At 37.1% G+C, this 14161-nt stretch overlaps 1 protein-coding gene across 6 annotated transcripts in view; it reads left to right on the forward strand.

Annotated features, from left to right (window-relative positions):
* The first annotated feature begins 2550 nt into the window (after window positions 1-2550).
* The window catches only part of LOC131053127 (cleavage and polyadenylation specificity factor subunit 3-I), a 76518-nt gene continuing 64907 nt past the window's right edge, over window positions 2551-14161 (forward strand). Inside the window, exons 1-3 of one of the 6 annotated variants that reach the window (XM_057987741.2) lie at window positions 2551-2684; window positions 2817-3060; window positions 3557-3654. In XM_057987741.2, the coding sequence (XP_057843724.2) occupies window positions 2929-3060; window positions 3557-3654 (230 nt within the window). In that variant the 5' untranslated portion in view covers window positions 2551-2684; window positions 2817-2928. Of the gene's footprint in view, window positions 3061-3556; window positions 3655-14161 lie in introns of all 6 variants that reach the window. The other 5 variants (XM_057987742.2, XM_057987740.2, XM_057987743.2 and 2 more) reach the window with 5 other exon arrangements.

Consider the following 14161-nt stretch of genomic DNA (forward strand, 5'->3'; position numbering starts at 1 on the left):
TTCTCTCACTTAAGACATATTTGGTGACAACCTTAGGCCATGTACATGCATCTATTTGTTCAAAATTTTAAAGATAACTTGCTAGACACACCCAAAAATGGCCTTAAGTGAAGGTGCCCATTTCAAAAAGAAGAATCTCACAAGGGACTAGATTTTTGAGGTTGAATCTACTTTAGGTCACATGTTTTTGAATGCTCTCTATTTGCTTCCATTTTACCTCTAAAGTGTTGTTAGCCCATATTTCATAACCATAAAAAAACACTAGAATATCTAAAAGCCCAAAAAGAATCCATATAGTTTTTGAATCTTGTAAATCCACCTCCCTACTTTTAATTTGAAAAGAACATAGTACTCTCCACCCTCCCAAATTTCTCTTCCTTCTACGAGTATTCCAATTAAGCTTATTGTTGAGGTCAATGCCAAGATATTTATACTATGTTACTTCCTTTGATTTTTTTTCTTTAAAATAAAAGTTGAGATGATTTATCTTCCTTTTATTAGAGAAGATCATAATCTTCATCTTATTGGTGCTGACTTGCATACCCACCTCCTTACATAATTTCTACAAGACATATAAACTCTCTTGTAACCCTTCTATGGATCTAATGATCAAGATGAGTTTGTTGGCATACAGAAGAAGCCTCATAACATACTCTACTAAAATAATAACACCCCCACTTTACCTATTTAACCATTTTTCTTGTTGTCAATGTATATACCTAACATCATAGGGGAAGAAGGGCACCCTTATTGGACACCTATTTTATTTCCATAACTTTAAAAAAATACCACTTGAATTTTGATTTTTATTCGAAATTCCTAATAAAAATTGTGAACAACCCCTCTTTATTGCTTTGGATATCGATATCCTTCACTCTACACCTTAATTTGCTCCTAGGAACCATATCAAAAGCTTTCTTGAAGTTAACAAAACAACAATATGCTTCCTCTTTACCATCCCAAACTTTTTCAAAGACCTGTCTCAAAGTGATGTCATGGTTTATAATCGAGTGCTTTGGTCTATAAACTACTTGTCCTTTTTCTCTCTCACCTTTCACTTTCATCCACTTGTTAATTTAGTGCTCGACCATGCTTCCAAATAATTTTGCAAATAGGGGATTGATCATGATGGTATGATAATAGGAGACATTTTTATATCACCATTCTTAAAGAGAGGTATCACAATGCTAGTTGTCCAATCTCTTTGAAACCCAAGACATACGATGTTGTTGAAAATGTTCTTGATATGGAAAGCAAAAAATCTTTTGCTATAATAGGTATTCTACTTGTAATTTAATTATGTCCCAAGTCTTCCCAATGTTCAACTGCTTAATACCTTCTTTAACCTCTTGCAAAGTAAATAGTTGCTTTGTCGTGTTGACTATGGGAGGTGCTTCTCTTTGAAATTTGTGCTCCTATGACAATGTTACATAAATAAGAGATTAATTAGCCACAATGTTATTCTCTATGTTTTATTTCTTTTGTTGAAGTCTCTCCCCAAAAAATGAGTTACTCTTCCCTAAATAGATTAATTCCTCTTTCCTTGTAATCATACAATTTCTCTCTTTTATTTTAATGATTTATTGATACAAATTTTTGTTTGTCCCTCTAATGTCTCACACTCCTCCTTTCTATATACATCTTTTTAAGAACCTCTTATATTAGCCATGTTAATTTGAAACTGATAAATTCCTACCAACTCTTTAATTCTTTTGAAGTATTTACATGCACAATAACTCTTGAAACAAAAACAAGAAGAAACTCAACTATATGTTATTTGTTGTTACCAAAAGAAAAAAACAACAACATTTAAAGAGATTTCGAAGCCATACCTAGTAAAATGCTAACTCCATGTCCTCATGCAGCTCCTTAAGTGCAATTTCTACTTAAAATTAAGCAGCTAGAGTGTTCCCATGCAAATTTTCAATTAAGAGGAAAAGATAAGTTGGATTCTTTTCTTATTTAAGTGGAGCAACAATTGCTTGAAACTTAAAAATAAGATTTGAATAAAAGGGGGCTGAAAATAAGCAACAATTGCTTATTGGGAATGACAGATGACTCTTTAAAAAAATTTCCTTCTTTTTTATTTGTTTTCAATTTTTTCTCTCAAATTTATGCAACCAATTAGCATTAAAGATTTCTTTTAATAATGTAATTTAATATAACTCAACAAAATTTGACATTCATGTGCCACCAACTTCACAAATTGATGCTAAAAAATTTGAGCAGCAACTGCTAGCCAAAATAAGCTAAACAACCACATGGAAATCTGCCCTAAGCACAAATTGTCACCGATCAACAATATCCAACTTTGATCAATTAAAAAAAATAAAAAACAAAGCACAAACTTACAAGACTTCTTTATACGACACCTAAGTCGAAAGGAAAACTTTCAAACACCATTAAACACAATCAAGATAATAGAGTCCACAACAACCTCTACCCATCACCCAAAATTTACCATTGGCCATGTTTAATAATTAATTAAAAAAAAAAAACTTGTTATATTTTAATTTTTAATGATTTAAAAAATATGATCAGATGGTAAGTCTAGGTGCTGCATAGACAATGGCTAGAGGCCACCTCCTCTATAAATGCAGGCAAGATGATAAAACCCAGGCTCATAAATGAAGTAACGTCTGACTAAAACCAAGCAAAGGAAATACACATTCAAACTGAACTAGGTATCCTGACAGCTGATCTCTTGCCCTTGGCTTTTTTCCCTCACTCTTCAGTATGTGATTTTTCCTTCCTCATTTCGCTTTGAATTTTCCGGTATTGTTTCTTTAAGTGTTTTGCTCTCTACGAGTGGCTAGAAACAGGAGCTTTTCAGTGCAGAGATGCCATCTTGGCCATTTTGCCAATAACAGCACGTATACATTACATACCAAAAAACATTAAGAAGGCTTTAGTTGCGGAGTAGCAGCCATGAGTACATTGAAACGGAAGGAATCGATGGTGAGCAGGGAGGGAGATCAGTTGATCATCACTCCTCTCGGGGCTGGCAATGAAGTGGGTCGGTCCTGTGTTTACATGACCTACAAGAACAAGACGGTTCTGGTAAAACCATTTCTTTCTTTCTCCATTTTTTTTAAGCTTTCGTACTTCATTTATGTTTGCTGCTTATTGTCATTTTCCAACTTACAAGCTGTGTCTGCTCTGTTAATGTTCAGTAATAATTGCCTAAATGTGCTGTTTGTGACAGTCTTTTATTATAATATAGTAGGTCTCAAGTGGGTTCACCTATTAAGGGAATTTGGCTTGAATAAACCTGCGGCGTTATTGAAAATTTCTTGAGCACAACAGCCTGAAAGTAGTGGCTCTTAACCCTTTTGAGGGATATATTTTTTTTAAGTGCTTTTGAAAGAAAAGAGTTATAATGCGATTGCACTGTTAGTAGAATTTTACTTATATTTCGGAGAGAAAGAAATATTTTTACCCGAAGAAAAGCTGTTAATGGGATTTAATATTTCAAAACTATCGTTGGGATGAGATTTTGTTCATATTTTTTTGAAATGGAGCTGATGGTACCTTTTCATGTATTGTGTTCGTGGAGTTCGACTGCGGTATCCATCCCGCATACTCTGGTATGGCGGCTCTACCGTATTTTGATGAGATCGATCCATCAACGATTGATGTGCTCCTTGTTACCCAGTATGTATCTAGACCGAAATTCATATGCGTTTTCTTGTTTTCAGCGTTATATGTGCTTGAGAACTTTTTGCTTTTTTTGTTGTTTTTTAAAACTTTAACCCCTCTCTACGTATCAATCCATTTTGGTTGAGCAAGATGCTCCTGTTTTTCTGCATATTTACTTCTGCTATACAATATGTTCTGCAAATGGTGTAGGAAAGCATCGTTTGGGCATTTTATTTTCACAACGTTAATAATGAACTTCATTTTTCAGCAACCTTTTTTGGCACACAATATTCTGATGCGCGACTATTATATTCTTTATGCCCCTAACCCCTGAATATGGCAGAAATCCCAGTTCTTATTCTCATCTGTGGCAAATTTGCATTCAAGTGAAATGATTGCCTTGACATTTTATGAAAATTTCTTCACTTGAAGCATTAGCGCTTCGTCACTTGGCATTCTTGGGACTAAAATTTAAACTCTTAATTTATAATGTCTTGCATGGAGTTGTTGTGAATCTTGGTTTGTCTTTACTTGACTCCTAACATTTATTTGAGACTCACAACCATTTGTGCACAAAAAGATATTCTCGTAACTTCATCATGTGCTACAGAGCCATTTCACATAGTTTTATAACTTCCCCGTATGCTACAGAGCTATTTCACATAGTTTCATAACATCCCTACGCGTTTACAGAAGAAGAAGAACTTTTAACGTCCAGATACATTTCACATGACTTCAGAACTTTATCATTTGGCACTTGGCCATTCTGCATTTATTAACATTTTTTTTTAGTTGATCTAATTTTACACTGGCTTGCTTTCCAAACAAGCCCTGATAAGTGCACGAGGGATATATGGTCATAGTTATACAACACCTTTTAAGAAATGAGCTTGTACTTATTTTCTGTTTTCTTTCAAATGTATTGTGTAATTCTTGAATGCTTGGTCAATCTAGTAAAGTAAGGATCCACACTGTTGGGTAAGTACTGCTATGGTTTCATTTTTCTACAGTGGGTTTGAGTTTAGTTTGCAGTTGAACCTTTATTCCTTTAAAAAGAATAAACAGGGGAATTGGATACTATCAATATCTTTTGATGTCAAGCATATTTTTACCCTTCGGTTCTTATGTGTGTTTCATTTGATAGTTCAAAACGAGGATCTTTAATGCGCCCCATTGTATTCTAAATCAATAATTATTCATTGGGAAAGTACTGACAAAGGTGACAGGCTTTAACAAGAAACAACCATTGCCTTTTTACCTGTAAAAATTTAAAAGTACTTCTATGCTTCTAAAGAGTCCTGCACCTTGTTAGTGTTTTAATTTTGTTTGCTGCGAGACAACTCAGACCCAAACAGTGTGTACAGTAGAACTGTCATCAAGTTATGAAGCTCCCTGAGTTCTAACTAAACCTAAAATGCTAAAAGTAAAACCAATGGAATTTACAAGTATGCATAGCGCACAAGATTTCATGGGGAATTTTTAATTAAAGGTAAATGCTAATGATTGTGTTTTTGCTTTGGGTGCAAGCATCAGATTATCAACTATAAAGGCTTACAGCGAGATTTTCAGATATAAAGGAAAATAACCCCCCAAGCACAGACAAACCTAGCTTCCTACCAGTTAAATTAGATTCTGATATTTAGCTGCAAACAAATTTTAAGTTGAATAACACCAATGGATACTATCTATTGTCCAATTCAGAGACCAATACATTAACATCGGCACAGGAAATGTTTTAATGAATAAACATAAGATGATTCCATGAAATCAATTGGTGAAGGGACACAAAAAATTATTTCTTCAATGAACATTGAGGTTCAACACAAAGTTTGACAAAGCTATTCAATTGTATTGACTTGATGGAATTACAAACACAAGGTCAATGATTTACACATAAGCTTCTGCGATATAGGCTTGTCATGATCCCAATTTGAGTGGCTAGTCGGCTCAAGCGGTGTTCTATAACAACCCCACGTTTGTGCTTTTCCTTTAATTTTCAATAAATTGGAAATTTTAAACAATGCAATTATTATAAATTTCCTAAATCTATCCTGGCCGACTTGCTTTGTCTAAGTCGGTTTGGTTTAATAAATTTATATTTTTCTCCTTTTGTCTAGTCTAGCCGATTGACTTGAGGTTGGCTATCTTCTTAACCCAGCACACAACTTTTATATAATAAGGTTGCTCATTTTGGATAAGGCATGCTTGGATGATCAATCACTACCTATAATGAACCTTTGCTGTACCTGCCTCGCCTTCCTGATAATTAGGGCTTGATCTATCCACCGAAGGTTGGATTTAGGGCCACAAAAGGAAATTACGGTTTCCTGCAACATTTAGATATTTTATTTTATATGTCAGCAGTAATATTAGATCAGTTGCATAATTATTGCAGCACAAAATACATACACGACCCATTCTAGATTTTGAGGATTTTCCAGGTTGGCTGGGCTACCCATCCAGACCCATCCCGTCTCTTAGGGTTAATAGGGCCAACCGAGGATGGGCCCAGCATACCCCTGGCTTGCACTCATTATCTTGAATGTACTAACAAACAGAGGATATCAGGAAGATAACAAATGCATACAGAAAACATAGATTCATGACTATATTATTTGGTTAACATTTATCCATTATATATAAATTTGTAGGGATTAATTCATTATATTTGTGCCTAGTTGCAGAAACATGACTATCATTAATTAGCATTCCTTTTCTTTACTTATTAGTTGTGTTTGAGAATGAATGAATTATTTTAATTCTTCTATCTGTCACTAAAGTGTATTTTAATGCAGCATACTAAACCTGATATTGCAGGTTACCTATCTGGCGTGAAGATTAAGTTCATTTTACCCTTTTGTACATTACAAATGTGCTTAGTTCATTTGGCAAGACATTTTTTAGGCATGGAACCGATTTAGCAATTAATCTAGGCCACTAGTTAAATTATATTTATTACTGTTATATGAGGAATGAAAGCAGATTTAATACAACTTGCACAAAGACATACTTCATCATTTCGACATTTAAGCGGATTGGCCTGGGGATGTACCAGCTTGCTGGTGATGGGGAGGGATGCTTACTAGGCGCTGGTTCTTCATCGCTGGGAAGAACCAGCGACTAGCCCTTTCACATCGTTTATTGACTGATGCATTCCCAAGGCAGTCCTCGTGGATTGTCTAGGCATCATAAATTATGAAAACTGAAATAAATATTATTACTGAGTAACGAAGTTACCTGCTGGATGCTTCTCCTTGCCCTTCTCTCCTTGTCACCTCCTCTTCCATGTTTCCTTGGGGTATGGGTTTATACCTCTTTGAAACCATGCGATTCCCCTTGAAACATGGCGTCTATTCCGGAGGTGGCTTGGGAATGGACGCGTCCTTTCATTACTCCCACTAGTTAAAATAAAACGTATTTTAAGCGGTAAAAATAATTTATGTATTGAAAATATATATATTTATGTACATGTATTGTTTAATGTTTCTAATCACTGCCTGCTGTCTACATGGGAATATGACAGTACCTTAGCAGTTAGTGTGAAGCTGAAATTGGGATGAAAACCCAATAAGCCGATCAGGGTGAGGATGCAGCCCCTTGCTCTGCCTTTTTTTTCTCTCAAGCACATTGCTTTATACCACCAAAAAGCCCTAATTGCATTTTTGTCAACAAGGAGGTCTAGATTTAAGGAATTGCTAGAGGTAGCAGTCATTATTTTGGAGCGCATGTCCTGCCATTAGGTTCAGATCGTAGGGAAAAGCCAGTAAACAGCAACACCTCTATTAGCAGGTCATAATTACAAGTGAGGTGCCACTAAAGCAGCAATTTGTAGGTAGCAGTCCATATCATTTTCAGAGGCATAGACTTGGCTACCAAGGAGGAGGATTTTAACGATAGTTGGGGAATTGGTATTGACGCCATTCCATTGGTGCCCTGCATCATTCACCACAGACATAGCCGAGGAGTAGCGGTCTAGATTGAGGTAGAATAGCTCGAACAGATTATTACTGTGATGAACCCTTGCTGGTTCAATTCTTCAACCTGCTGTAATTTTGTAATTCTTTTTGTATTTTTGATTATTAAAGACGGTCTTTCAGAAATAGACGGAAGTTGCAGAAGGGGTTTTTTAATTTTCAACACATATTGAAAATAATACATGAAATAATTAGCTGAAACAATAAATTGGAGATTTTAGAAGCATACCCCTAGGTCCTTAGCCAATTTATTGAAATGAAAAGATTAAATCAGCAACTTACAAAGTTCTGATTTTTATTCAGAAAACAATTCAGATCTGCTCTTATTTTAATAATAAGACGCCCAAACAGTAGAAGATGGCGCCAATTTAATGAGCAAGCTGTGTGTTTGGGAAAGAAGGCCTCCAAACCACATACTCCAAACCACATAAAATTAACAGCAATAACAGTAAATAAGAAAACCTACAACAGACCTGCCCTATAAGAAGCCAAATCTGCCTGCAATCATCACCAATTTGACTTCTAAATGAAGCCAACCACAGTTGCAACAATTCAACTGATCTTTCACAGCCTCACCATTACCGTGCACTGAAGAATAGACGTTCTCCAATCAAGAATCTAGTCTGAAACCCTCAAGCTCCAAAACCCAGAGAGGAAGAGATATCAAATGATCAACAAATTAATGAGTTTGATTTCTCAAGGGGGCGGCTTTATGCAAAAACCCACGATTTTTAATTAGGGTTGCTTTTAGGGTTTGAAAAATATCATTGTGTTAAAACGCTTTTAATATGGGCGCCCAACTATGGAGAAAAATAATAAGTCACTTAAATAAATTTAAGTGAAATATTTTATTAAAAAGTCAATGTGACTTTATAATAAACGTCATTAATTAAATATTGCTTGTAATTCACTGAAAAATTAATATCTCTCTCAATATGACTCCAAAAGATGAACCGTCAGAAGTTGGAGATAAAGCTCCCAAAACCCATGTGACCAGGGGCTAGTCTAAAAATAACCAACTTCCCATCTATAAATAGCCCAAATGCTATAAATAGCAGATCCCTCAAATGGAGTCAGAAATTGCTCAAACGAAGCTTGAACTGAACCCAACCCTGAACTGAAGAACATCATCCTCCATCCACTGCCCCCATGACCCTCTGTCCATACCCTGTTAACCTACGAGGGTACAAAAAATAAGCTAACTCGTCAACTCTAAAACCCTGACTAGGATGGGGACATCACAATCACCAAGGGCCAATTATCCTAGGAATATTTAAACTACAAAATTAAGTATGTAACTTAGCCTATGTCTTCTGTGACAGTTTGATTTCTTTGAGAAAACTTAATAACAGTCTATAAGTGCAGATCTGAATTCTGCTAATTGGTATATGTGCCGAAACAGAAACTTGAATGTATTAAGGTGCTATTTCTACTTGTTGACTGCTATTGAATGAGCCAATTAGTTATTTTGTCAAAAAGTTTTTTCGGTTGTAAGGGTTGACTTTACTTTTTAAATTGTGGAATTTGCCTTTAACAAGTTTTTGCAAGTTTCTATTTAAGACAACATCTTTCAGTGGTATTAGAGCCTAAAGGCCTGCCAGCCTCTGGGGTCAATTGATGAGTGGAAGAGCTTAGAGGTATCTACAGAGAGAAAAGAAGAAGGGTAGTAGCATGGGAGACGGAGAAGAGGATGCTGCTAGGGCATTCTTTAAGAGATTTGAAGAGCTGCATGTCAACATGTCTGAAACATTAAGAGAAATGGCCCAATTGTTGAGAGGACTTACCTAAAATCAAAACGGTGATAATCTTGGGAATGAGAGGAGTGAGGGAAGTAATTTTAATGGAGGAAAGTTTGTTGCAGACGGAGAAAGAGTTTCGGTCAAATCATTTAGGGCCAAGTTTTTGACAAATGAAGATGATGGTGAAAGCCAACTTGATCAAGCTAGTGAAATGGATTGCCTCCATGCTGAATATAATGCTTTGAGTGAAGCAGTCAAGAACAATATGACTTTCACCAAGTATTGCGGACTGAAATCAAAAGGACATAGGAGGAAAGGGTACGATGAGAGGAAAGATATCCAACATTGTTTGGGGAAGATCACCGTCCCCAATTTCGATGGGACGAGTAGTACATCAGCAAGATCATGGTTACAAAATTTGGATATGAATTTTTCTTTGAATCCCATGCTTGAAGAGGAGGCCATTAAATTTGTCACCTTGCATTTGGAAGGAGTAGCCCACGAGTGGTGGTATCATGGAATAGTGACTCAGGGGCAAGATGCTATCTCCACCATAGAAGAATTCAGTCAAAGGTTGGTCGAAAGGTTTGATAGCACAGACCCAAAAGTTCATTTCAGAGATCTAGTACAACTGAAACAAGAAGGCAAGGTGGAGATTTATGTAGCAGAATTCCAAAAACTTGCTGTAATGGTTCCTGATGTGACAGAGAAAAGACTAGTAGTGTTCTTTGTTGAAGGATTAGTTGTGCCTCTCAAAGGGCTACTCAAAGCCTTAAATCCTATAACTTTCCAAGAGGCCATTACAAGGGCTCTCAACTTAGAAGGTTCGGTTGCAAGGGATAGTTTTAGTAATAAGATGACAACTCCATCTATGCAGTCCAAAAGGCCTTTCCAAAGAAATATGGTACTTCCTAGGATGCCTACAACAAAGGTAAAGCAAATGGATGTCACTAGAAATGAACTGAAGAGTAAGAAGTTGCGTTTCTCATGTTGGGAACCTTGGCAGCTAGGACACCAATGCTCAGGGAAGGGGCAAATACATTACATTGAGGTAATCTTTGATGAAGACATCGAAAGTGAGGAAGCTGGATCTGAAAAAGAAGTAGAACCTTCACACTAAGGAGAAGAACCCTCAGGAGGCACTCTTGTAGCACTCACGGGAGTTTTTCGCTTAAGGGGTGTCCTAAAGGGACAAAAGGTAACCATACTCATTGATAGTAGAGCCACTTATAATTATATTGATGAAGAAGTGGTGAAGAGATTTGGATTGAACACATAAGCAATTGAAGGGTTTGATGTGAAGGTAGCCAGTGGAACAATCCTTTCGTGCACTAGGAAGGTGCCTTAGATGGAGTTGACAATGGGAGAATATAAATTGATGGATGACTTTTATGTGATCAGCATGGATATGAAGGTAGTGTTGGGATGTCAATGGTTGTATGCAATTGATAAATACGAGACTAGCCATCGAACCATGGAGATTTCTTTCCAACCTAATGGAAAGAAGGTAGTCCTACATGGGCTATCTAGTAAGGGTCCAATGGAGATTTCAGCGAAGAGAATGGAATGAGTCTTCTGCAAGGGACAAGTGGCATGGGCAGCTAAATGTCTCGTCACCGATACATGCACCACTAAGAAAGGGGGAGCCAACAATGTGCAAATTCAGTCGATTTTGGGTAAACATGATAAGGCGTTCAAAGATATTCCTCTAGGACTGCCCCCTAATAGAGGTTTCCAACATATCATTGAGCTTGAAAAGGGATCAAAACTAGTAATGATCATACCCTATCGACATCCCAAGATGTACAAGGAGATATTGAAAAGGCAATCAAAGAACTCTTGGATATGGGGCATATAAGGCCTAGCTCCAACCCTTTTGCATCTTCCGTAGTGCTGGTCAAGAAGACAGATGGAACCATGAGGATGTGTATTGACTACCGAGCTCGCAACAAGAGAACTATTAAGAACCGTTACCCAATACCTCGAATTGATGAGCTCCTCCATATGGAGCAAGGTATTTTTCCAAGATTGATTTACAACTAGGGTACCACCAAATCAAGATTAGAGATGAGGATGTGCATAAGACAACATTTAGTTGTCACTATGGGGACTATGAATTTTTGGTGATGCCATTCGGTCTAACAAATGCACCAACAACTTTCCAATCGTGTATGAATCAGGTATTTATTCTACAATTGAGAAAATTTGTTTTGGTTTTCTTTGATGACATCTTAATTTATAGCAAAACTTGGGAAGATCATTTGAAACACTTGGATGAGGGTGTTGAGTATTTTAGAGCAGCAATCTTTATATGTCGAAGCATCGAAATGAGAGTTTGGGTTGCAAGAAACCTTGTATTTGGGATTTAAAATTAGTGAACAAGGAGGAGTGTGGATGAGGAGAAAATCAAAGCTATTCAAGATTGGCCTAAGCAAAGCAATCTAACTCAGTTGAGAGGTTTTGTGTCGTTATGCAGCTACTATAGAAGGTTTGTAAAAGGTTTCTCACAGCTTGCCACCCCCTTAACAAATCTAATGAAGAAAGAAGCATTTTTATGGGACCTTACAACTCAACAATCCTTTGACAAACTTTGACAAACTCAAAGAGGTAATGAGTTTTTGTCTAGTCCTGGCAATCCCAGATTTCTCACTTAATTTTGTGCTGGAATGTGATGCTTCAGGTGAAAGTATAGAGGCTGTTTTGATGCAAAATAGACATCCCATAGCATATGAGAGTAGGAAGCTAAGAGGCTGAACGTAAGTTCTCAATTTATGATAAAGAAATGCTGGCCATTATGCATGCTTTGACCAAGTTCAGACAATATTTGGTTTGTAACAAATTTGTGGTTAGGATTGATCATAATAGTCTAAAATACTTTCTTAACCAAAGGGAATTGAATGATAGACAGCAACAACAGGTGAGCAAAATTTTGGCCTATGACTTTGACATTGAATATGTTAAAGGAAATAACAATGTGGTGGCTGATGCATTATCTAGGAAACCTCATTTGCATTCTATTTTTGATATATCTGCTGATTGGAGGTCTTTAATTGCAGCTGAGTATGTCAAGAATTCATTTATGAATGATGTTTTGGGAGATAAAGTGTAGGATGACAGGTTTAAGGTGGTTAACAAATTGATCCTCTATCAGGGGCGTGTGTACATCACACTTGAATCTAAGAAGAAAGGCAGAATTTTGCAAGTTTGCCATAATTCACCACTTGCTGGCCACCCCAGGTTCTACAAGACATACAAGCAAGGGAGCGATTCTCTTGGAAAGGATTGAAAAAGGATGAAATGCAACATGTGCAGGAGTGCAAGGAGTATCAACAAAATGAGGTTGAGCATGTGTTTTCAGCTGGGCTATTGCAGCCTTTACCCATTCCAAATCAGAAATGGGAAAGCATTTTGATGGATTTCATCACCAGATTACCAAAAGTACAAGGTAAGGACTGTTTATATGTGGTCGTTGATTTACTTACAAAATATGCTCATTTCCATGCTATACCATCAGATTTTAAGGCACCTCAAGTGGCAGATCTGTTTTTTAGAGAGATTTTCAGATTTCATGGTTTGCCGAAATCAATCGTAAGTGATAGGGCCAACAGGTTCCCTAGTATGTTTTGGCAGGAATTGTTTCATTTGACAGGGACAGAGTTAACAACTAGGACTAGCTATCATCCACAAACAGATGGGCAGACTAAAATAGTGAACAAGTGGATTGAGGGATCAAGTGGTTGCATTTGGGAGAGAATTGCTACAACACCACTCATCACATGTTAGTTGGTATGTCTCCTTTCAAGGCACTCTATGGCTACTATGCTACTTCCTTCGTGGATTTGATTTTGACTGATAGTAGAGTTCCTAGTGCTAAAGATGTGGTCTAGGAGAGCAAAGACATTATGGAAGCTCCCGAGGAAAACCTCCAACAAGCTTAGAACCAACAAAAGCTATATGCTGATAGGCATCAAACTGAATGATCATTTGAGGTAGGGAACAAGGTTGCAGCCCTATCGACAGTCTTCCATCAAAGGAATTGGAGCGAAAAAATTGAAACCTCGTTTCTATGGGCCTTATAAGGTCAAAAGGAAGATTGGACAGGTGGATGGGCCTTATAAGGTCAAAAGGAAGATTGGACAGGTGGCTTATGAGCTGGAGTTACCACCTAGCAGCAGAATTCACAACACTTCCCATGTCTCATGCCTTAAGAAGGCTCTTGGAGAGCAGATTACCCCTTTAATGGAATTACCGCCGCTTGATTACGAGGGCAAATCAATACTTGAACCCGAAAATATACTAAATGTGAGAGAAGAGGTTGAGGAACAAGGTGATCCCAGAATACTTGGTGAAATGGAAGGGACTACCATCAGGAGATGCAACTTGGGATGGGATAGAAACTTTTGAGCATCCCGATATGAAATTGCTTGAGTTCAAGCAATTAGAGGATGGGAGGACTGTCATGACCTCAATTTGAGTGGACTAGTCGGCCTAGCGGTGTTCTATAACCCCCCCCACGTTTGTGCTTTTCCTTTAATTTTCTATAAATTGGAGATTTTGAATAAATGCAATTATTATAAATTTCTTAAATCTGCCCTGGCTGACTTGCTTTGTCTAAGTTGGTTTGGTTTAATAAATTTATATTTTTGTCTTTTCATCCTTTTGTCTGGCTGACTTGAGGTTGGCTATCTTCTTAACCTGACATCATTCACAACAGACATAGCGGAGGAGTGACGTAGATTGAGGTAGACTAGCTCCAATAGAAATATCACCAAGGGTTGATTATCCCGGGAACATTCAAACTACAGAATT

Source organism: Cryptomeria japonica, chromosome 2 (genome assembly GCF_030272615.1).
Source record: "Cryptomeria japonica chromosome 2, Sugi_1.0, whole genome shotgun sequence".
Taxonomy (NCBI): domain Eukaryota; kingdom Viridiplantae; phylum Streptophyta; class Pinopsida; order Cupressales; family Cupressaceae; genus Cryptomeria; species Cryptomeria japonica.